This window comes from Bison bison, unplaced genomic scaffold (genome assembly GCF_000754665.1).
Source record: "Bison bison bison isolate TAMUID 2011002044 unplaced genomic scaffold, Bison_UMD1.0 scf7180017864302, whole genome shotgun sequence".
In the NCBI taxonomy this organism is placed as follows: domain Eukaryota; kingdom Metazoa; phylum Chordata; class Mammalia; order Artiodactyla; family Bovidae; genus Bison; species Bison bison.
Genome location: NW_011494874.1, coordinates 1057615 through 1080748, shown reverse-complemented (window position 1 = coordinate 1080748; position 23134 = coordinate 1057615). Strand labels below are relative to the sequence as shown.

The window sequence follows — 23134 nt, the reverse complement described above, 5'->3', positions numbered from 1 at the left end:
CTCCTAGGATGGAGCCCAGTAAGAAGCTGGACGCGGCCAGCGCCCTGCCTGCCAACCCCCCGCTGAAGCTGCACCCCGAGCGCGGAGCCGGGCCGGCCGTGCTGGTCCCCGAGCAGGGTGGCTACAAGGAGCGCTTCGTCAAGGCCGTGGAGGACAAGTACAAGTGTGAGAAGTGCCGCCTGGTGCTCTGCAGCCCCAAGCAGACGGAGTGCGGGCACCGCTTCTGCGAGACCTGCATGGGCGCCCTGCTCAGGTGCGTCTGGCTGGAGGGCCTGGGTCCGGCTGCAGACTTGGGGCGCCCCCCTAACTCCCCTGCAAGGTCTTTCCCCTGGGGCCCCTGTCCCCTGTCTGCCTGGCCCAGTTTTGCTGGAGGCGCTCACGTTCTGGGGAGGAGCCCCCCCGTCCGCCAACGATGGTGGGGCCCTTCAGGGCGATCCCCCAGGATAGGGGATGTGCAGCTGGTTCGGGATGTGGGGGGCAGGTCCTGGTAAGGACAGGACGCCCTGGAGCTGAGTGTCAGGGAGTCCGCAGCAGCCCTCGCGGGCATGTCGTTGTGAATTAACGCGTTCAAAGCCCCCAGCGTCAGGGAGGCTGGAGTTGTATAGCAGAGCGTGCTGGTTCATCCCGCAGGTTTCACCCGGCGGGGTGCTGAGCACTGTGCTCAGCCTGGGCCCCCCCCGGCGGGTGGGAACCGGGAAGGCTGCCCTGGCTCGTCCAGCCCTCCGCTGGGAGCAGCCTCCCTCCCCAGGGCTCCCTCTGGGGACTTGCGGCTGAGCTCTCGTCCTCTCCCCCCAGACTGAGGACTCAGCTCTGGAACGGAGTTTAGTGGCGCAGCCCCAGGGCGCCTGCTTTCCCTGTGCGGGGCACCGTGGGCCGGGGGCGGGGTCTCTTCCAGTCTCTGCCCTCCTCTGCTCCTGGCACTCCTCCTGCTCCGGCCTTCGGCAGGTATCAGGGGATCCCGCCCAGGCGCCCTGGGCTCTAAGGGCGCTCAGAAAATCCCATGATTAAAACAGGTGAGCACAGGCTCCATGCTGGTGAAGTCTGGATGAGCGAGCTATCATTTTAAAGCCTGTTAATGTCCCTGCCCCCAACCCTCAGGTCTCCCACCCTCTCCCCAGGGCCCCCCTGCCCACCTGCCTGCTGCTCCCGGATCCCCCACAGTGCCCCTGGCCTGGATGCCAGGTGCTCTCAGGCTGTCGAGGGCAGGGGCCCTGGAAGGAAGGAGCACTCAAAATTAGTTTTTTATTTTTAATCTCTCGGAGGTGGTTTCCAGCACAGGATGGGGGTGAGACTCAAGTCCAAAAAAGGGCAGCTAGGGAGCAGTGGCTCGTGTCCTGAGTTTGGGGACAAGAATCATGTAGGAGACTTGTGGTCTCTGTAGACAGGCTCAGCTTTCGATTCCCATGGGATTCAAGTCCGTGGAATTCCATCAGCCTTTCAGCGGCTGTGAAGGAGACAGCCTGTGGATCCAGCACTTTCTGTGCTGGTAAGGCAGCACTGTTCAGAGGCCCTCCGGGGAGCTGGGGACACTCACGCCACAGAGCCCCTCCGCGCGGAGCTGCTTTTGGTTTCTGAAATGAAATTTCACTTTTAATTGAAAGGGACTTTCCAAGAGGGACTGATCTAAGCTGCTCTGCTGAAAAACTTCCTTATGAAAAATCACTACTAAAAAAGAATCTTAGCCCTTTCTCCCACTTAAACCGTATTTAAACCAAACTTACCCTGGCGTCCTGAAGCCCTGGTGCTCTGAGCTCTGCACAGCAGACACGACCCCTAAGTGAATGGCTCAGTGTTCCCAGTGGGTTCAGATGAGAAGGTGCTCACCCTCTAACACGTTTACTGTGTCTCTCCCCTCAGCTCCTCCAGCCCAAAATGTACTGCTTGTCAAGAAGTCATCATCAAAGACAAGGTATTCCTGGTTTTTAAAAAGCTGTTTAGTCTCCATGTTGCTCTGGGTGGTGCCTTCCGCAAGGTTCGCATCTTGTGCGCTGGCTCTGAGTTTCCCTGGCTCTGATGGCTGGCAGAGCAGGGTCGAGGCAGGGAGCTGTAAGCACCCCGGCACACCGGGCAGATATGCTGGGCAGGTGCTTCAGCCCCGAGCCTGCCTCCTCCCCTGGGTCAGTCATGGTTTCACCTCCCAAGACCCCAGGTGGGGGATGTGCACTGTTGTCTCAGGTCCTCCTCCCAGATGGCTGCACTCAGGCTTCAGACGGTGCTGGTCTGCAGGCCCCACCGAATGTGCTGTCTCCCGTTCCACGCAGCGCCTGGAAGTCATTAGACACATGCGCTTTCAGCCCTCCCGTCCCCTGCGTGGCTGAGGGTGCCTCAGAGCTTGTGAGGGTCCCGCAGCCCAGCACCCAGGGTCCCGGGCCCTTCTCACCCACCGTGTGGTCGTCTGCACCCTGCCAAGCCCTCCCAGGCACACTTCTCATTTGAAACCACTCGTTCTTGAAGTACTTAAAAGATCAATAAAAATACATGGTTCTGATATTTTGATTAATGAACCTAACCATTTTTTAAGTGTAGGCCATTAAATTGTACAGTGAAGTTCTCACTCGGGTTTTCCCGTGGCCTTGCTGTTTGGCAGCACCGGTGCGCGTGGGGACTTGGGGCTTGCTGGTGACGGGGGCCCGAGGGCTGCCAGGATGGGCCCCAGCATCAGCTGCTCCAGGCAGGTCAGAGACAGAATTGTCCGAAATCCGCATACCTGTGCCTCCTCAGCATTTACCTGCCCAGCAGTAGGGAGGGGATTTTTTGTAAGAAAAACAGGTCACTCAGCTCTACCCCTTGTTTTAACACGGCAACCTGTTAGCGATTATCTAACCAATGTAACAAGCTTCCCCAGTGGCTCAGTGGTAAAAAACCCACCTGCCAATACAGGAGACACAATACAGTTCAATCCTTGGGTCAGGAAGATCCCCTGGAGAAGGAAATGGCAACCCACCCCAGTATTCTTGCCTGGGAAATGCCCATGGATAGAGGAGCCTGGTGGGCTGCAGTCCACGGGATCACAAAGAGTCAGACACAACTGAGCGACTAAATAGCAACAGCAAACCAATGTGACTGGGAGAGGAGATTGAAGCAGTGGGCTGAGGTGAACTTTTTAGTGCCTCATTTCATTATTCAGAGTTGTTACCCCTGTTTTTCAATGGCATTGATAGCTGAAGAACGATTATGGAGTTTGATGAAGACTCATAAATGAGACTGAATAAGCCAGGGATCCTCATGGGGAAATGTAGGTCTGGTTGGGCCCCGGGAGACTCACCTCAGCCACTGGGCAGGTCACTGAGGCGGGCACCGCCCCAGGGCCTCTGCTTTCCCATCTATAAAATGGGATGGTTGCAGAAATGATACGAGCTCTTTCTCAGCCCTGAAGTTGTGTACTTTTATTGTTCTTAGGTTTTCAATCTATGTTTTTTCCTCCCTAAGTTCTGAAGTTATGTTAGTCGCTCAATTGTATCAGACTCTTTGTGACCTTATGGACTGCTGCCCACCAGGCTTCTCTGTCTGCGGAATTCTTCAGGCAAGAATACTGGAGTGGATTGCCATTCCCTTCTCCAGGGGATATTCCCAACCCAGAGATTAAACTTGGGTCTTCCGCATTGCAGGCAGATTCTTTACCATTTGAGCCACTGGGGAACCAAAGTTAAACTCAAGTGGTTTAAGAAACTTAGGGAATTCCCTGGTGATCCAGCGATTAAGACTCTGTGCTTCTGCTGACGTGGACCCAGTTCAGTCCCTGGTCAGAAAACTAAGATCCCGCAAGCCATGAGGGGCAGCCCAAAGAAAAGAAAATAAACTTAGCAGCACAGAAAGATCATTTTCTGTGATCACATTATTTCTTACTGGTTCAAAATACCTGTTCTGTTGACTTCAACATCTTAAATTATGACCTTTTAAAAAAAGTCATGTTTACCTAAGATTAGATTTGGCTCCAAATTAGTTTATTTTTAACTCTTAGCAGCTGTTGATTCTATTTCTTTACTTTTGGAGTCAAGAAAGAGCTCTCTGGTTTTCTGCTGTTACAGAGCATTAGTGTGTGGGGGTTTCTTAGAAGTGTCTGAGTACTAGGGTGGTGTAGCTTGTGTTGTTAGAAGGACTGAGAGTACTTGCTCTCTAAGGGAAAAAGAAAATTCAAGGAGGGTTTTCATTTTCAAAGGGGGACATTTTCATTGTTGGATTAACTATATCTTTGCAACATGTTTTTAAAAGTTGCTTAAATAGCACGCTAATGCCTTCTTTTTGGTGAAAAATGCGTTAGTTACAAGTGATAATACCCTTCAGAGCAGGAACCAAGATAAATGTTGTATAAACCGTCTGCAGCTCGTTGTCTTTTAGGGTTGATTCTCTGTTCCTCCGGCGAGGATCTAGCAAGGCCTCCCGCTGTATCGCCCACTCCCACCGCCCCATTCCTCCATGGGACGTTCCGCTCCCAGCAAGGCTGGGGCCTGGCAGTGTCCAGGATCCAATGTGAACTCGGTCCGGGTGTGGGCTCGCCCTGAGAATGTGAGTCCATCTAAAACGCTTGGATGCTCCAGAGTGATCTTCAGTTGTTCAGTACAGCTTGCTTACTCTGGATTTATCCATGAAAAGCTGGTAGTTAAGGTTGTATCATGTAAACTGTGTCTCTTAGTGGGGATGGCTCCTTCTTTCTGCTCACTTAGACGTTAAAACGGTCCTTAGTGCTTTGTGAGCCCTCTTCAGAGATGTGCTCGTGACTTTTTAGAGTGGTCTTGCCTTGTCTAAAGTAGCAGCATGTGGAGATTAAGAAATCTTAATCCTCTAAAATAGCTGTCTTTCAATTTCAGGTGTTTAAGGATAATTGCTGCAAGAGGGAGATTCTGGCCCTTCAGATATTCTGTCGGAACGAGGGCCGGGGCTGCACGGAGCAGCTGGCCCTGGGGCACCTGCTGGTGAGTGCGGTGAGACGTCCAGAAACAACGGCCCCCGGTCAGCACCGTGGAGCCCCAAGACCACGTCTGCATCCGCCTTTCAGACACAACCAAATAGGAGAGCAGACAGAGCCACTTGGGTGGCAAGTGTTATTTTTATGATATCACAGGCAGAAATGTCAATTGGTTTTTGAGCACCCTACCCTATTTAGAGTAGAAAGAAATCTGAATTGACTGTTAATTATAGAAGGCCCATTTAAACCTCCTCCTTTTTATAACCATAAAATTCCGTGTAACTTCTTATGTTTTTTTTTTAGTACTGTCATATTTAATCCTGGAAGGATATTTGAATTAGAATAAAACTAAGTCCTTAGCGGATAACCATTTATTTATCCAGGAAGAAAGGTTAATTGACTTAGTTCTTCAAAAGCAATATAGTTTGAGTAATCACTAAATGGAATATGAAATTCAGTATCTCTTGATAGGTTGGTCACTCTTCTCGGTGAGAAACTGGTCTAGCGGCCGATAAGAGACGCTTGCATAGGATTTGACACCCTAGAGGCTGCGGTTGGTATCTCAGCCTGGAGGCTGCGGTTGGTATCTCAGCCTGGAGGCCTGCCGGCTGAGAACTCCGGATGGTCTGCCTTCCAGGTGCATTTGAAGAATGACTGCCAGTTTGAGGAGCTCCCGTGTGTCCGTGCCGACTGCAAAGAGAAAGTGCTGAGGAAGGACCTGCGTGACCACGTGGAGAAGGCCTGTAAATACCGCGAGGCCACGTGCAGCCACTGCAAGAGCCAGGTCCCCATGGTCACGCTGCAGGTGCGGTGTCCCCCACCCCCCCTTGGCTCTGTCCAGAGCCCGCTCATCCATAGGATCGCTCGCCCAGTGACTGTCCTCTCAGAAATAAAGAGAAGAGATAGGTGTAACCAGCAACTTTCATCTGACTATTTCAGAGCTAAGCTGTATTTGTTTTGCCCATTTTGATTTACGCAATTAGCATTTTTCATTGCCTTGATCGACTGTCATTTGGGGTGCCAAAAAAAAAAAAGGTAGAATTTACCACTTGTCCCAGGGAATAGCCTCCTCTTGTCGGATCGCTTAACCATTCTACGGCTCCGAGACAGAACCATCACTTCAACAGGGTGATTGATCCCACAGCGTTGAAGTACAGCTGTCTCTCTTGGAGAGAGAGGAGAAGTTAACATTTTTTCATGCCTCCCTTGTTTCTGCACGGTTTTATATTGTGCGCATGTTAGAATCAGATCACTTACGTGTAAATTAAAGAGAAACAGATGTTGGGATGAAGGATAAGCTTCCAGAAGAGTCAGTGGTATGGACAGTGTTGAATATTTGGTTGTTGAGTACATATTTACTACATGCCTACTGTGTGCTGGGCGCTGTTCTAGGGGTTCAGGGTGACCTCATCTTCCAGTGGGAAGAGGTCATAAGTACGACAAAGACGGGAGGAGGGGTGGTGAGGGCGGGCCCCTCCAAGGCCGTCGGGACGATGCAGGAAGAGCATTGGGGCAGGGGGAGCGGCCACGGGCAGCTCTGGCTCCAAGACGGAGCCCACTCAGCAGGTGGATTTCAGGGGCTGCCTCGCACGGGGCAGGGGCGAGGTGGGAAGTTGATGGGAGCAGACCAGAGGTGGGTGTCTGGGCAGCCCTGAGCAAGGGGCAGATGTGGTTGGTCAGCATTACACAGAGCCAGTGGGATTAGCTGGTGGCTTGAGCACAGACTGTGAGTTGAGCGGATGCCCAGCGCTTGTAACTAGAGCAGCGGATGAACCAGAGTGCCCTGTCCAGGTGTGGCTCAGAGGGAGAGAGTGGGCTCTGGGGAGGAGGGAGTGGTCTGGGCCACAGTGTGTGAATAGGTGGTCCTGGCAGCCCAGGCCCTAGAGCGAGTAGAGAAGGGCCAGTCAAGGCCTGAGGCCTGGGCGCCCAGTGCTTACAGCCTGCAAAGCAAGGGGGTCATCCAGCGGAGGGGCGGCCAGCCTGGGAGGGCCCCAAGGGGAACGTCCCAGAGGGAGATGTGGGGCGTGGCAGGGCAGGTGGGGGCGGAGCTGGGGCTGGGCAGGGCTTCTGAACCCAGCAGGCCAGTGACTGGTGGGTCAGCAGACAGAGGGGACCTGGACAGGCAGCCAGGCCTGAGGACCACCAGCTTGTTCCTGGCAGATGTTCAGGAGCACATACTGACCCCATTTAGAAATGGTTGTCTTAGTTTTTCTGTATGAAGTGAGAATAATCACCGTAACCTCCACTTTACCTTCTTTGCTTAACTTTTCTGTGCCTGTGACTTTCTTCCCTCATGAAGTCTGTTTCCTGTATGATTGTTGTTTCTGGTTATTAATAACCTTTAAGTGACCTCCCCTTTGTAAAATAGCAATAGTATTTTTCATAATTGAATAACTTCTTCAGTAATTCAATTTGAGTGAAGGCAACATGTACCCAATGAGCAATCCTCCCGACCTTACACATATTACCATGTTGCTATCAAAGTTATACTTTGCTTCTTGCAAAAATCAGTTACCTCTATTTGCAGAATAGAATTCAGAAATTAATTTTCATTTGATAAAGAATTGTAGAGCATGTGAGTGAAGTAGCTTGTCAGTAACCGATTCTGAGCTCAGTCGAGCCTGCGCAGAGGCGGGTTTTGGAACAGCAGCATCGCTGGTGGTGGCTTGAAACGCTGGGGCAGCAGACCCCGAGCTAGTTGCCCAGGACACACAAGAGAGCATATCACAGTCTCGCCCCTTCACGCCACCGTCTGGCGGGGGAGACAGCCAGCTGTGTAAATGCCGGTGTGGGAAGGGCCGGTTCACCTGGCCTGACGGGGTCGGTGAGGGCAGTCAAGAGGAAGTGGCATTTGACCTGACGGGGGGTCTTAAATGTGTTGACTGCAGAGAGGAGGCAGGTGCAGAAGCACAGAGCAGTAATTGCAAGTTTGGGGCCTGAGTTGTACAAGGAAACCTTCCTCATAAATCTTCCTACCCTTCAGTGATGGGGGCATCCTGGCGTGTCCTCAGGGTGCTGACCCTGCAGTGCGTCTTGGGGCAGATCTTGCTTTCTGTCCGCCTGTGATCACTGTGGGGAGCATGCTGGTGCCCCCGCTCTGGGCCCCGGGGCCCTGGCGCCAGCAGGCAGCCACACCCGTACTTCCTGCCCCGCCAGGAAAGGGCCCTCATCTTGTCAGTGGTGGCGGAATTCGACTCCCAAGTCTTGTTCTTTCAACTCGCATACAGTCTCGTCCTCTCAGGCCTTAAGTCTATTTTTCAAAAGCACAGTTGTTTAACTTAGGCCTGAAGCCCCAGGTCATCCTGACTTTCCTCCTTGTCCTGCGTCCTGTGGTGTGACAAGTACATCAAGTGTTGATAAAAGTAGACTGATACAGCACGGAGACCCTCAGGGTCTTATGAGCAGTTCTTTTCTATCTTTAAACCATGGTATTGGCGTGCCAGGTATTTTTGAGTTTGTGTTTTTAATCTGTTAGCATAAAGCATCAGAAAAAAAATTCTTCCATTTAGCCCAGAGATTATAGAGTATCATTCTCTTTGAACAGTTCTGTTAATTTGTTAAAAGTCAAAGAGTTGTAAAGGGTGGCCAAGGGTCACCTCTTAACTCATTACATCTACAGAGACCCTCTGAGGTCCAGGGGGAGATATTTCAGGGGTCACTGTTCAACCCACTGAAGTGGGCAAAGCTATAAATGGCAATTCACAGGAAATAGAAATGCTTAAAGTAAAGAGCGTGCTGATAGCTACACGTTAAAGAATTGGAAGTCACACATTGCCTTTTTCACCCATCGCTGTTGGAGATGGGAAGGTTTGACAGAACTGGCAAAACCCCCCAAATCCCATGTGAGACGCTTACCCTCCGATAGCCAGAAAAGCCTGTTTTGATCATCCTTGCACAAGTCTGCAGGCTGCACATGAAGCTCCTGACTGGCCTGGCGTGCAGGCCCCAGCCTCTCCTCCCGCTGCCCCCTGCCTGCCCTCCCCAGCACACGGCCCCTCCCCTGAGTTGTCTCAGCGCTCCCCCTGCGACCCCACCCCCAGGCGCTCTCCCCGCACCCCTGCCGCGGGGTGGTTGTCCATCCATGCTCCTTGCTGTCCTGGGCCAGGCTGACCCAAGGCCAGGGCAGGCCCGGCCTGGTGAATGGGAGCTTTGGGAGGGGGGTGTGGCACCTGGAGCACTGGCCACATCCGTTCTCCAGGCCCGGGACTGACTCCATCCTTACCGCTGCCCTCCGAGGGAGATCTGGTCACTCCCTGCCTATAGATGACACCGTCTGGCCGAGACGTCCCACTGAAAGATGCAGGAAGCCTTGACTTGGCACCGGGGAACTTGTAGGGATTCTGAGCAGTACCCGGGGGGGTCCCCTCATGGGAGGTGCTGGTCAGGCTCAGTCCAGCCAAGAGCCTTCCAATGAGCTCCAGACAGCTATGGGCTCGCCCACTGCAGGTGCTGGGGGCTCTGTGGGCCTCCAGGACCATGCTCAGGAGCAGAGGGGTCCTCTCCACACTGCCCACCTACCAGGCTGATCCAGACCAGGGACTGCTGGCGGCAGGATGACTGGCCTCGCGGGCCAGAGAAGCGTCCTTGCGGGCACCGTGTCCCTGCCCCACACATCTCCCGGTCAGACAGCCCGTGGCTAGCGCTGCCCCGATGCAGCCTGGCTGGAGGCCCTGCCAGCAGAACCGGAGTGTCCTAGGCCTGAGGGAAGCCCACCATCTCTCCTCCTGCCAAGTGCTGCCCTCTGAGGCCTGGCTCCGCAGTTGTGTTTCATGGCAGGTCTAGGATCTCCCTGTGTGGCCTCTGTCACGTGTCTGGAGGTGCTGTCTCCAGGCCCGCTTGGGCTTGCTGGCCCGCAGGAGCTCTGGCCCATGCTTTGCCGGTGGCAGGTGTACCGGACAGGTGCCAGCAGGTGCCCATGGCACCGAGTTTGGCAGTGGCCATCACCCAGGCTCTATGTTGAAATCTGTGCCATCAGAGAATGGCCACACTGGAACATACCTACATCGTCCTTGCATTAAAGGGAATCCAGGCACGTTCTCAGGACAGAATTTAAATTCCCGGGGATCACACTGTTTTCAGGCTCTTGAGAAGCATTGTTTCCAGACTCCAAGCTGAGAAGTAAGAGGGGAAATGTCCACCCCAGCCAGCAGAGGCTGGGCCCCGGCATCCACCCCTGTGTGAGCGAGCTTGCTGGGCGCAGGTGGCAGGGCGGCGTCGGCCTGGGGGACACGGCTGGAAGGCATGCAGGTGGGCTGGGGCAGGACTGTCCTAGAGTGTCCCCCTCTTAAGTCACTCCGACCAGTCAGGTCTGCGGAGCTCTGGGGAGGGCCCGCCTTGTCAGCACTCACACTTCTGTAACACAACGGCCCATGCAGGTGTGGTGGGAGTCTCAGGACACACGGGCATGACTGTGGACAGGGGGCACCCTCTGGGGCCTCGTGGGGGCGCTGGCGGCCTCTGAAGGAAGGCAGGTCTTGTGTTTCAGAGTTAGCAACGGTCTCTCTTTCTCCTCCAGAAACACGAAGACACGGAGTGTCCCTGCGTGGCAGTGTCCTGCCCACACAAGTGCAGCGTCCAGACCCTCCTGAGGAGCGAGGTGAGGGCTGCAGCTGCGCCTCTGCAGGGGCTGGGGGTCCTACGGGTCCCCACTTCCCCCTTGACGCCGAGGCCTGAGGTCATCACAGTCCATGGTGGTAATAGAGTAGAACGATGAAAAACCTCTTGCTGTTCTTGAAAATCAGATATTTCAGAAACAAGCAGTTAAAAGCTACAGAGTGGTGGATTCAGAGCAAAAATATTGAGAACTGAGGAAATGGGAATATATTCAGTGCAAGCGTGGGCGACACTTTTTAGGTTTAAATCTGTAGAAGAGGAATTACTCTATGACTGTCTCAGGAAGATCAGTTGACTGAGAGATACTCATGAGCGGTTTCCGCCACACGGGCCGTGCAGGGTCTGCCCTGGGGTGAGAGGGTGGCAGGTGGCGGGGGGCACCTGGACAGCGGCCCTCGGGCCCACTGTCCCTGAGGCAGGTAGATCCTGCGGTCACCTTGTCTGACCAGGGTATATCCAGGTGGAACAGTTCCAAGGCTTCTTGGTGCTCTGCACCTGGCCCTGGCCTGGGTCCCTTTGGCTGCTGTTCTGGGAGCTGGCGGGGCGCCTGTGGGCTTCGGGGTGCCTGCAGGCCTGGTCCCCACACCGAGCGCCCTCGGGCCTGGGCGCTCTGACCTGAGGAGCCTGCTCACCTCAGCCCTTTTCAGCCACCTGGGATTTGACACTGCAGGTGCTGCAGTGGTGGAGGAGGTCGGTCTCTCCCGTCCCTGAGGCCAGGGACACGGGTGCAGCAGGACCCCGGAGCCCCTCTCACCGAGGTGCCCTGTCCCGGAATGTCCCTGCTGGGAAGGGGCAGGTCTTGCCGGGTGTGATGGTGGTTCCTGGGCCCCTGGCTATGCCTCAGAGAACAGCGAGGGCACTGTCTCCACAGCTAGGAAGCCCCTCTGTTAAAGGGAACGTACGAAGAGGCTGCTGTGGAAATAACTTCCAGGGTTCCATATGCTTTCCTCAGTTTTGACTCACGCAGGGCTATCTATATTAGGAACAAAATTGTCTCCATTTGCCTTTAAGTTATCTTTATTTTAAAAAATGTTTAAACCTGCATTGATCTTGGGTTTCTGGTGAAAGGTGCCCTTTTACAGATGGTTCTTGCTGTAGTCTCGAGCTCCCCTAAATTCTGTAGGGCTCTGAGAGTAATGATGATGAAGCCAATTTAGGGAAAGTACAACCCTGAGTTTATAGTTGTAGAAAATAGTGCTAAACTCGATATGTCCCCAATTTTAACATTACAAGCATTAGCTGGTTAGATTTATGACTCTACCGATGGCAGTGAAAGAAAATGTTTTACGATTTTCAAACTGACGTCACTGCACACACGGCCACCTGTTGAATTTCTGTACCTGTCATCTGCCACGTGCCTCCTGGGTGCTTCTTCCAGGTGCGGCCACCACCACCCGCCCAGGCCCAGACCTTCCTCCGGGTTGGCCTTGGCAGCGGGCAGCTGGGTCCCTCGGGCCTGTCCTGTAACTGGCACAGCCGGCAGGAAGGCTGTGCTTTGAGCCTCTCCCTCTCGCCCTGAGTACAGACCTGGCGGGAGGGGACTGTGTCCCAGAGAACAGAGGAAAAGGCATCGTGGCCACCTTCACCCACCAGAGCGAACTCCTACACGCGCTGGCTCCCAGGAGAACACGCTCCCGGGCCCCCACGCACTGCGCTCACAAGCTGCTCTGCTAATTCAGGGTCTGATCGTTTTCTCTAAAGAAAATCTGTCCCTTGAGTTTCCAATAAAGAAAGAGATTATCTTTTAGACTGTGTTAGTCTAACGCAAAACTCCGTGTCTATAAAATGCAGATGTTTCCATTCCCTCCTCCCCTGCGGGGCATCCCAAGCGGTGTGTGTTTGGCCATTTGCCGACGTTGAAGCGGAGCACGTGGCTCCTCCTGGTTGTCCTCCCGAAGTGGAGGGGAGCACGTTCAGATCCGTGCCATTAGGATGACTCAGGGGTCTCTGAAAAGCCACATGAATTTCTGGGCAAACTGAGGGAGGGGAGTCTTTTCAGAAGGAGAGTCCCCTCTGCAGTTGCCGTGAGTGTGGGGGCCGGGAGCGCCTGTGTGCGCTTCCCTGGAGAGAGACGCCTACCTCTGTGTACTGTATACAGGTGTGTGGCCCAGCTACATCGGAATGCTTTCTATTTTTTGTGTTTCATGCAATTTTTTTGTTTATAGTCTTTAAATGTGCTTTTCAGTTTTTTTTTTCCTTCTTAAAATTCTGCGGACAGCGTGTCACAAAACAAGTTGTTCTAAAAAAAGCCGCAAGTGTAAGAAATGTTACAGTAAATGTATTTCTGTATATGGTGTATATATGTGTATACACGTGGTGATACTGTATATTTACTGGGTAGAAGTCCAGGAAGCAGGTGGTGTAAACACACCTGCTGATAAGCCCCATTCGTGATATTAGAACGCAGATGCTACCTGTGCCCTTGATATGTTTGAACATTTTCATGCAAACGTTTGTGCCACAACTCACGTCTCTTTCCCGTTGCAGTTGAGTGCACACTTGTCAGAGTGTGTCAATGCCCCCAGCACCTGTAGTTTTAAGCGCTATGGCTGCGTTTTTCAGGTCAGTATCCGACATTCGTCCTTCCCAGTCGCTGACATTCCGCCATGAGAGAAAGTTAACTCTGTTGACATTTTAACGTGCAGGCTCCGAGCTTTCCGTTCTGTTATGGTGCCGAGTCACCAGCTGCGCACGGTGGCAGAGCCGCGTGCAGCAGCCGTTGGGCCCACTTTTCAGGCCGGGGGTGTCGTGAGACTTCAGGTGGACACCTGTGCTGAGGGGGAGTTAATGCCTTAGCAGAAGGATCACACTGAAACCAGCAGGACGTGGGGTGGGGTCTCTAGGTAGACTGGCGCCCCGGACATGGCTTCGGCAGCACACATGTGTGCCAGCGCACGGCCGTGAGCGTTGCACACGCGTGTGTCCTTAGTGCGTCCCATGCACATGCCACACCTCCCGGACTGCCGGGCGGAGAGGAGTCGCCTCCACTGCCACGCCTGTGCCTGCTCCTGGTTTTTTTGTTTTTTTAACACACCTGAGACTCCTGGTGGATTTGAACTAGTTTTCATTTAAATGTATGTCTTGATTTTAGAACTATCAACGGTCAGTATATACTTCAATTAAAGAGTTTTATATTTGATTTTTATGTATTATCAATACATTATTGTGAAATCAGTACAGGGATATTAGCATCTCAACATTTTCTTAGAAAGTGATTTTTTTAACACACCTGAGGTTGCTAGTGGATTTGAACTAGTTTTCATTTAAATGCATATCTTGATTTTAGAACTATCAAAGGGCAGTATATACTTCAATTAAAGCACTTTATATTTGATTTTTATGTATTATCAATACGTTATTGTGAAATCAGTGCAGAGATATTGGCATCTCAGCATTTTCTTAGAAAGCAAAAAGCCTGAGAGTCAGGACGAATGTAGCTTGCCCTCTGCTCGGCTCTCAAAGAGACTGAGCCCTCACTGCTGTTATGTCGTATGTACTTACACACCATTCATTCTGTGTATGTATATATATATGTTGATATTTAGCAATACTTGTATGAACATATATATATGAATATTCTATGTACAGAGTATATGTTTTGGAGATCATCAAAATGCTTTCCATGGCTTTTAAATTTTCCAGTATCCAAAACAAATTACATTCTTATACCAATTATTTTCTTAAATATATGAAGTACTGTTTCACGTGCTCATTATCGACTCTGAGATGGTCTACATCTTATGTACTCTGTAGATTGTTTATGTTCTGTACGTAACTTTCTAAGTATACTTAGAATAGTTAGGGACAGTACATTTTCTGATACTAGTGTTTCACTAGTAAGTTAATATCCTAATAGATGACTTAGAATCCTACTTGGATTGCACATTCACTAGATTATTGTAGGACCATCTAGTTACGACTTGCAGATGTCTCAACGTTTTCCATTTATATTTTAGTGCAGAAAACTTACTAAGGAACAAAAGGGATATGTCTGAAATTTAATTTCTTAATGTTGGAAGTCTGAAGCCTAGGTAAATTGAGGGGTGAGTGAAGCCCACGGCCTCGAGGCAGTGGGCGCAGAATCGCAGCGCCTCATCTTTGAGCTGCTCGGTTCCTCTCGGTACGGCCCCCTTGCCTGCACACAGTAGCTCAGGGGCCACTGAGCACAGCCCTCCTGAGGCTGGAGATGCCCTGTGACCCTTCCCCGATTCAGTCCCCCCCTTCATGTGTGGTGCTGGCGTGAGGTCGTCTGAGGGTCTGAGCCTCTGACCGAGGGAGGCTGGCTGACCGCGTCTCCTCTTCGTTCTCAGGGGACAAACCAGCAGATCAAGGCCCATGAGGCCAGCTCCGCGGTGCAGCATGTCAACCTGCTCAAGGAGTGGAGCAACTCCCTGGAGAAGAAGGTACGCCCTGCCGTTTCTGGCTTCTACCGGCTTCTAATAATTTCTTCATATTGTGTGAAGAAGAAAATCTTATTTTTATTTAGTAAGGGGTTTTGGATAAAAGAAACACCATGAAGTGTCAAAAAAGTAAAGTTCTTTTCAAGCGATCTTGAGTTTATAAATGAAGGTATGTGGTTTTGTTAGCTTGCTAGCTTGCTCTTTGTTTTTCAGTTGCCAAGTGTGTATGAAGTGCTTTTTAAAAACTCACATGGTGATTCTCTTAGTATTGAGTTAGAACAGGGATTGTCGCTTCCAGCCTGCACCCCCCCCAACGCTGTCTTTTTGTAAATAAAGCTTTATTGAAACGCGGCCACGCACACTTCGTCAGTATGGCCCATGGCTGCTTTCACACCGGGATGGCAGCGTTGACATGGGGCTCGTGTGGCCCGCACAGCCCCCAGTCACTGCTCTCTGGTTGTTTACAGAAAGCCCGCCAGCCGCGATCTGGAAGGGCACCGGTGTCCCGTGCGTGACCCTCCTCTAAGAGATGGGAGGGAAGGACGTTTCCACATCACCAGTCACTCCTGTTCCGTTTTTGTGTTTGGACCGTGCCAGGCCTTCACTGCAGCGCACAGGCTTAGCTGCCCTGCAGCACATGGGATCTTAGTTCCCCGACCAGGGATACAGTTGATTGTGGAAGTTTGGGGGCCACACAGCCCCTCCCCAGACACACCTGCCCTCCTGGGCGTCTCCTCGAAGCCCCGCTGTGGGGTCTGCACTCCTTAGCAGGCGCCTGCCCACAGAACACTCCTTCCTGGGGGAGTTTGTTCTGTGGTGCTCAGCTCGCCAGGCCTGTTTTCTCAAAGAAAGGATGAAAACTTCCAAGGCTTGACAGAGAAGAAGGTTATAGATCTCCCACTGTGGCTTGTGGCTTGTATACAAAAATAAGAACTTAATTTGATATTCAGCAAACATGTGTTGAGAACGTGTGATAGGAGGCCGCTGGGATGAGTTACGGCAGCCCCGGGAGTTGATGTTTGCTTTCTAAAGGTTTGTAAAGATTTGAATATCTTGTTTTGAGTGTTAAACCCAAGCAATTTAAAATGTAAATGTGCTTGAAGGAGTGTAAAGTTTTAAATCAAAAGATGTTTATTAAATATGACTAAGTATTTCTTAGTATAAATGCTTAAGCTGGAGATGAGAAGCTGTGACAGGCATTGTGTGCTGTGTGTACACGCGCGTGGGACAGGAGGAGCTTCTGTTTGACCGTGAGATAGAATCTGTGTCACATGAATGATTTATAACTTTCCCATGAGCACATATTTGCTCTGAGTTCAGCGATGGTTTACCTATAAATCCCTTTTTCTCCTCTTTTTGAAGAATGCTTTGTTTCTGCGTTTTCAAACTATAGGCGTGGATCGCAGGGCTTTTGGTCTCTCACAGATACAGCTTCTCATTTATCTAAAAGGTTCTTCCTTTCCTGTAAAGTGAATTGGTTTTGTTCCAGCTGTGCTGGTTATGTAACCGCGGCGCGGGGCTCAGGGGTGTGCTCACCCCCTCAGTTGTAGGTGGGGCTGTCACCAGGAGGGCTTCCAGGGGTGCAGGAGGGGGAGATGGGGGTCATCCCATCCTACGCCCCCTTGTCCTGCCACCCCAGCACCCTGAAAGCATCCTCTTTGCACTGTTGGAAACCCCGGGACCCGGCTGCACGGCCCACATGCCCTCCCCGGCGGTGCTCCCCCTTGCACACACCACACACCAGCCAGTGGGGGGCAGATTTGAAACGTTTGTTCCCGTGGCTTTGCTCAGGGGTGAGCCCCTCCCTGAGCCCCCCACTAGGGACAGCCAGGCCCCTGCCCTGCACATCTTTCCTTGTGTCCATGAGGAGCTGGCATCTCTTCTCTGGGCCCAAGAGCAGACCTGGACAACAGATGGAGATGTTTGTGTTTTCTTAAAGTGGGAATTTGTTTCTCAGCATGGAATTGTTCAGTTGGATCTTGATATTTTGTTCATCAAGGGTAGAAAATAGAATATTTGAGTTGATTCAGAAAGACCAATTACTACATTCACAGTCAAACTTTAAAAAAAAAAAAAAAACAACAAAACTGTTTTATAAAGTCCAGACCTGAAAACACCCATCTTACATTTTAGGAAAGCTTAAGTCACAAGGAAGTCTTAGAGTGCCCCCAGACAGGTGGGGGTGGAGGGTGTGCTCAGGGAGGAGGGTCTCGGTGGGGACCCTGCTTGGTCTGCTGCGTGGATTCTGGGAAACACGGCTGCCAGTGGGCTTCCCTGTGCCTGCGGCGTCTACCTGGTAGGCAGGTGAAAGCGGGGGTCTGCTGGCACCCAGGGGCTGGGATCCTTGATTAAAATATGTAAATAAAACTGAGTTTAAGGACAATCCCTCCATCAAGACATTAAGAGTTTGCTGAGGCGGACTCCCCTGGGGGCACAGTGGGTAGGAATCTGCCAGTCAGTGCAGGGGAAACAGGTTCAATCCCTGGGTCGGGAAGATCGCACATGCTGTGGAGCAAGCAGCTCAGCCTGCGCACCCTGGAGCCCATGCTCAGCAGCAGGAGAGCCACCGCAGTGGGGAGCCAGAGCCTGGCACCGCAGAGCAGCCCCAGTCAGTCAGTGCAGGCGCCCAGTCACGTCCAACTCTTTGTGACCCTGTGGACTGCAGCACGCCAGGCTTCCCTGTCCGTCACTGACTCCCGGAGCCTCCTCAAACTCATGTCCATGGAGTCGGTGATGCCATCCAACCATCTTGTCCTCTGTTGCCCACTTCTCCTGCCTTCAATCTTTCCCAGCATCAGGTTCTTTTCCAGTGAGTCAGCTCTTTGCATCAGGTGGCCAAAGAGTAGCCCCAGCTCACTGCAAACAGAGAAAGCCCATGTGCAGCAAGCAGCACAGTCCCAGCACAGCCAAAGATAAAGTTAAATAAATAAATAAAAATTTTAAAATGGGAGAGTTTGGTGTGGCAGGATGTGTGATGGTCAGTGTAGGTCAGGTGGCCTGATCCGCGGCAGAAGTTGCCGTTGGTGTGGGGAGTATCACCGAGAGTCGTGTGAAGGCGGCTGGCCCGTGTGCACGATTGCTCTTTGTGGGGTTGTGAGGCTACGGGGCCCAGGAACCGTGTCCATCTTCAGCAGATGGGAATGAGGGAGTTGTAACTTTAGAAAAAGCAAAACACCGCTGCCAGCCACCCATGCCCCAGGCTGGATGCTGCAGGCTGGTCCTGTGTGGGAAGCCGGGGACCAGTGAGGCAGCCTATTTTAGGAAGGAGAGTCCATTTGTGCTACATGAAACCCTAGGGGAGTTGAAATATATATTGCGGGTTTTGTATTCTTTTGTAAATACGTTTGTTATAAATAAAACAGACTGAGACAGTGCCCGAAAGGCACTGCCTCCCAGCAGGATGCTGACTTTGGGCTGGTGGTTCCTCACAGGGATGAGGTCAGGAGCCAGATGCCGCCCGAGATGCCTGTGAGCTGTCACGTGGCCAGGCGGTCCTCAGGTGCTGGCAACATTAGAGGGCACCTCCGAGTGCAGCCGCGACGCAGCGTGCTGTCTTCGGGGTGGGGGGAGGGAGGTGGGGGGCCCCAGCGCTTGTGGGCAGAGAAGGCCACGGGCAGAAGGAGGCTTTCAGAGGGTCTGCCCTTGGTTTCCTGCATTGGCTGGTGGATTCTTTAACCACTGAGCCTCCAGGGCCATCCCGAGTGCCCTTGTGGGAACATTGTGAGGAGACGCCTTGTCGAGTCGTCCTTGAATTTCTCACCCTGGGGCTTTTAAATCCTGTGTAAATTGGTTCTTGGGAGCTGATTATTTTTCAGAAAGGAACTTTGAAAATGTCAAAGGTGGGCTTGGAACTGCCCCCAGCAGGCCCTTCCTGGACCACCGTGGTCTCCCGGCCATCCCATCCCCTGGTGTCCCTCCCATCCCCCCAACACCGCCATCCCCTGGCACCCCCAGTTACCCCGACACTCCCGCCCCCCGGAACCCCCTTCCGCCTTCTGCGCCTCCTCTCTGGGGCGGCGGGCTGCCCCAAGGATTCCCTGCGCCACGTGTGGGACCCTCCCCTTCCTGCTCCCTCATTCTGCTGAGAGCTCCTCACAGGGCGGCGAGTGGTCCACTGGTAGCTGTGAAATAATTTAGTGGGTTGCAACTAGCATTTTTTAAAGTAAAATGGAATAAAATAGAAAGTGCCAGGTACATTATAGTTGATTAGGTTGGTTTTGGGATCCTGTTTTTAGGAATAGGCACCTGTGTTCAAGGCACGCACCGAGAAGCTGAGCTGCAGGGAGGCGTTTCCCACTGTTTTCTCATCAGAGTTTGAAAGCCACTCTGATAAAAGATTTATGTGTTTTCAGCAAAATCTTTAGAAAGCGTCCTGCTTGTTCTGAAAGGCACTCGGCTCATCTTACTTGACTCCTAGGAAAGGTTCTGAGAACCACGGTTTGGGTCCCTGTTGAACGGCCAGAACCCCCCTTTCCTGTGGGGAGGGGTTTGTTCCTGGAACTCCTTCCAGTGAGTGCACAGAAGGCCCGTGTTGTCAGCATTTCATGACTCATGTTAGAATTGTTGTCAATTCACATTAAGACCGTGGTGTTTGCTTAATTGGAGGCTCTCTTTTTTCAGGTTTCCTTGCTGCAAAATGAAAGTGTAGAAAAAAACAAGAGCATACAGAGTTTGCACAATCAGATATGCAGCTTCGAAATTGAAATTGAGAGACAGAAGGAAATGCTTCGAAATAATGAATCCAAAATACTCCATTTACAGGTAAGAGGTGTAAGACTATGGCTGGGTCGGAGGGAATATGTCTGTGTTCTCCGCCAGGACTTTCTCAGGGAGACATCTGAGCCAAAACCCTGACCTTTGTCCACAGGGCAGCTTGTTTCTCTTGCTTAAGTGAAACTCGGGGAAGTGGCCTGGGTGCATGGGTGGCCTGGGTTAGTGGGGCGCCCTGGGTTCACAGGATGGCCTGGGTTCGTGGGGCACCCTGGGTTTGTGGCTGGCTTGGGTTCATGGGTGATCTAGGTTCACAGGGCAGCCTGGGTTTGTGGGGCACCTGGGTCTGAAACTGGCCTGGAAGGCTGCAGGCGCCCCTTCTGCCTGTTCCTGGAGGCCCAGCCCCATCCCCTCTCCCCTGTGCCTTTGATTCATTGTTGGTGAAATAAGACCAAAGCCTAGGTTTTTTAAAATTAGCTGCTTTTATGAATATTATCTAAGATTTCATGTTGTTCCTGAGTAGCTGTGTGTCAAGTTTCACTTCCTAAAGTGAACTGAAGCCAAGCTGTTTTGTTCTGAATCTTCCAGCGACGCAGGTACTCACATCATTTTATCTCGCCAGAGTGACCCAAAGGTACCTCCATCCCAAACACGTAGGCCCTCGCTGCTCTGAGAAGGGTGACGCCTAAACAGCCGGATTAGATTGTGGCTCCTTGTCTCTGTGACCCGCTCAGGATTCCATCAGGTGCTTGTTGTAGGTTATTCTTCCAGACAGCGTCCTCCCACTGGCCGATTCGGGGTGCCTTCAGGCTGATCGTTCTGTGTGTGTCACACACTAGGGTGAGAATCATTCCTGTGTCGCCAGAATGGTCCTCTCATGCCTGTGGCCAGTGTTTCCCTAAATTACCTGGAAGATAAAATATTTCTAATAGCTCAGAGTCACAGCATCTTGGAGATCATCTTGCCTCCCGTCTTATTGTTGAGGTTAGTTATAATGCTTTGAATTGCATAGGGATTTATTAAATTAATTTCACTTGTATTAAACTTGGTGGTTGTCCAGAGACAAGGAAAAGCACTATGAAACATTAGGTTATAGTCGAAAAGGTGCCAGACACAGGTATTGAATCAAGCCAGGAAAGCACGGTGCGGCGTGAAAGAGCCGCAGGGCTGCTGTGGGAAGCCCCGGGTGCTGCTGCGGGCCCGGAGGCAGCGGTCAGCACGCTGGGACCGAGGCCTGCGCTGCCGTCGTGAGCAGGGCCCGCATGCGCAGGCTGGCGGCGGCCCAGGGCCTGGAGGTGCGTGGGAGGGCCGAGGAAGTGACCCCGTGTTCGAAACCACTTGTTAAGCATATCGGCAACTGAAGGAAGAATGAGTAGGTAGGGGTTCATTTTTTTTTTTATTTAGTTCTTATTTTAATGTAATGGTTTCCAAAGTTTTTTATTGAAGTGCAGTTGGTTCACAGCGTTGTGCTAACTACTGCTGTACGGCAGAGTGACTCAGTTACACATCCGTATGTTGCTGTTCAGCTGCTCAGTCGGGGCTGACTCTTTGCGACCCCCTGGACTGCAGCACCCGGGGCTTCCCTGTCCTTCACCATCTCAAACTCATGTGCATTGAGTCCATGATGCAATCCAACCATCTCATCCTCTGTCACCCCCTTCTCCTGCCTTCAGTCTTTCCCAGTATCAGGGTCTTTTCCACTGAGTTGGCTCTTCGCATCAGGTGGCCACAGTATTGGAGCTTCAGCTTCAGCATCAGCTCTTCCAGTGAATGTTCAGGCTTGATCTCCTTTAAGATTGACTGGTTTGATCTCCTTGCAGTCCAAGGGACTCTCAGGAGTCTTTTCCAGCACCACATTGGAAAGCATAAATCCTTCAGCACTCAGCCTTTTTTCTGGTCCAACTCTCACGTCTGTACGTGACTATTGTAAAAACCATAGCTTTGACTAGATGCTTCTGTCAGTAAAGTGATGTGTATACATTCTGCCTTTGTTTAACTTTTGATTTTGTATTGGGGTATAGCCAGTTAGCAGTGTTGCCACAGGCCAGGTGAGCAGTGAGGGGAGTTGGCACTCTTCCTGTTGTGACTCTCCTCAGGCCGTTGCACACGGTTCCCCGTGTGACACAGCAGGGCCCTGTGTGTCCGGTCTACATATGATAGTTTCGTTTGCTGACCCCAGCCCCCCACACCATCCCTCCCTCAGCCCCCTTTCCCTGGCAACCACCAGTCTGTCTCTGTGTCTGTCGGACTGTCTCTGTTTTGTGGAAGAGTTCATTTCTGTCCAATTTTATATTCCACATGTAAGTGATATCATATGGTATTTGTCTCTTTCTGACTTCACCTGATAATCTCTACTTTCATCCCTGTTGCTGCCATCCGGCATTATTTCACTCTTTTTATGGCTGCGTAGTATTCCATTGTGTGTATGAAGAAGTAGGTTCATTTATAACCAAAAAAAAATGAGAGTCCATACTGAGGCCATGGGTGCCCTCCACCACCGTTTCAACAGAGCCTGGCTCAGCCCTGCCCCTCAGTCGCCACCGCAGAGCCTTCCGGCCACCAGGGGAGGGCTCACTGGCTGGACTGCAGTTCAGGACGCCGCCTGCCTGGCCGCTGTTGCATGTGGCCACCTTGCCACTCTGTCCGCGGTGGGCCGGACCTTCTTCCCACCTCCTGTCCCGACTCTGGCTCCTCCTGGGACACCTCAGATGGCAGGGTAGACGCCACGTCCTCCAGGAAGCCTTTGCCCAGCCTGTGCCTCGGACCACTTACTGGTGACCAGCCTGTAGCTCTCTGTGTGGTGTCCTCCCTGTCTGAACCCTGAGGACGGACTTGGAAGGAGTCCACACGGAGTGCAGCGTCCTGACAGCCCTGGGCAGGGCAGCCAGAGGGGCTTAAAGAAGTGGAACCAAAGAGTGTGTTTGGTTTTCCATCCCTGGAAGGGTAGTTTGTTAATACTTTACTCGTAAAGAACGTTTCTGTTTTGTCTCTTGTTGTGCCACGCGGCATGTGGGTCTTGGCTCCCTGATGGAGGTTGAACCTGTGCCACAGCACTGGAAGCGCACGGGCATAACCACTGGACCGCCAGGGAAGTCCCTTTCTCCTTAAACAGTTGGATGACGCGGTGGTCCCCCAGTCAGTGAGTCCCACCCTGTCCCCAGGCCCCTTGCTGAGCCCGGAACCCACCCGCGTCGCCCGAGTGATAGATGGGGATGTGAGCCCCAAGGGGCCCAAGCGCGAGACGGAGAGGCTGGCGCCCTGTGAGCAGGTCTCCTGATGAGGGTGTACTTAGTTCTGAACAGTCTGTGCCATGTGTCTCAGCTCCTGAGCCCTTTTTTCTGATAAAACCCTCACCTGCATTTAAGGTCTGTGTTTACAGAGACACTGCGGCAGCTGGGTGGAGACGACTCGTCAACCATGAGGTCGTGTTCGCTGCATCCTCCAGGGAGGGTGGGCGGGTCCACATGCTGCCCTCACCCACAGCCTCCACCCAGCCAAGGGGCTG

General features: G+C 52.2%; 1 protein-coding gene across 1 annotated transcript in view; it reads left to right on the top strand.

The window, feature by feature from the left end:
* The window catches only part of TRAF3 (TNF receptor-associated factor 3), a 52015-nt gene that overhangs the window by 25427 nt on the left and 3454 nt on the right, over nt 1–23134 (top strand). The window contains exons 2-9 of the mRNA XM_010851325.1: nt 8–253; nt 1858–1909; nt 4809–4913; nt 5544–5711; nt 10422–10502; nt 13007–13081; nt 14830–14922; nt 19540–19680. Coding sequence (XP_010849627.1) covers nt 9–253; nt 1858–1909; nt 4809–4913; nt 5544–5711; nt 10422–10502; nt 13007–13081; nt 14830–14922; nt 19540–19680 — 960 coding nt within the window. The 5' untranslated portion in view covers nt 8. The remainder of the gene's footprint in view (nt 1–7; nt 254–1857; nt 1910–4808; nt 4914–5543; nt 5712–10421; nt 10503–13006; nt 13082–14829; nt 14923–19539; nt 19681–23134) is intronic.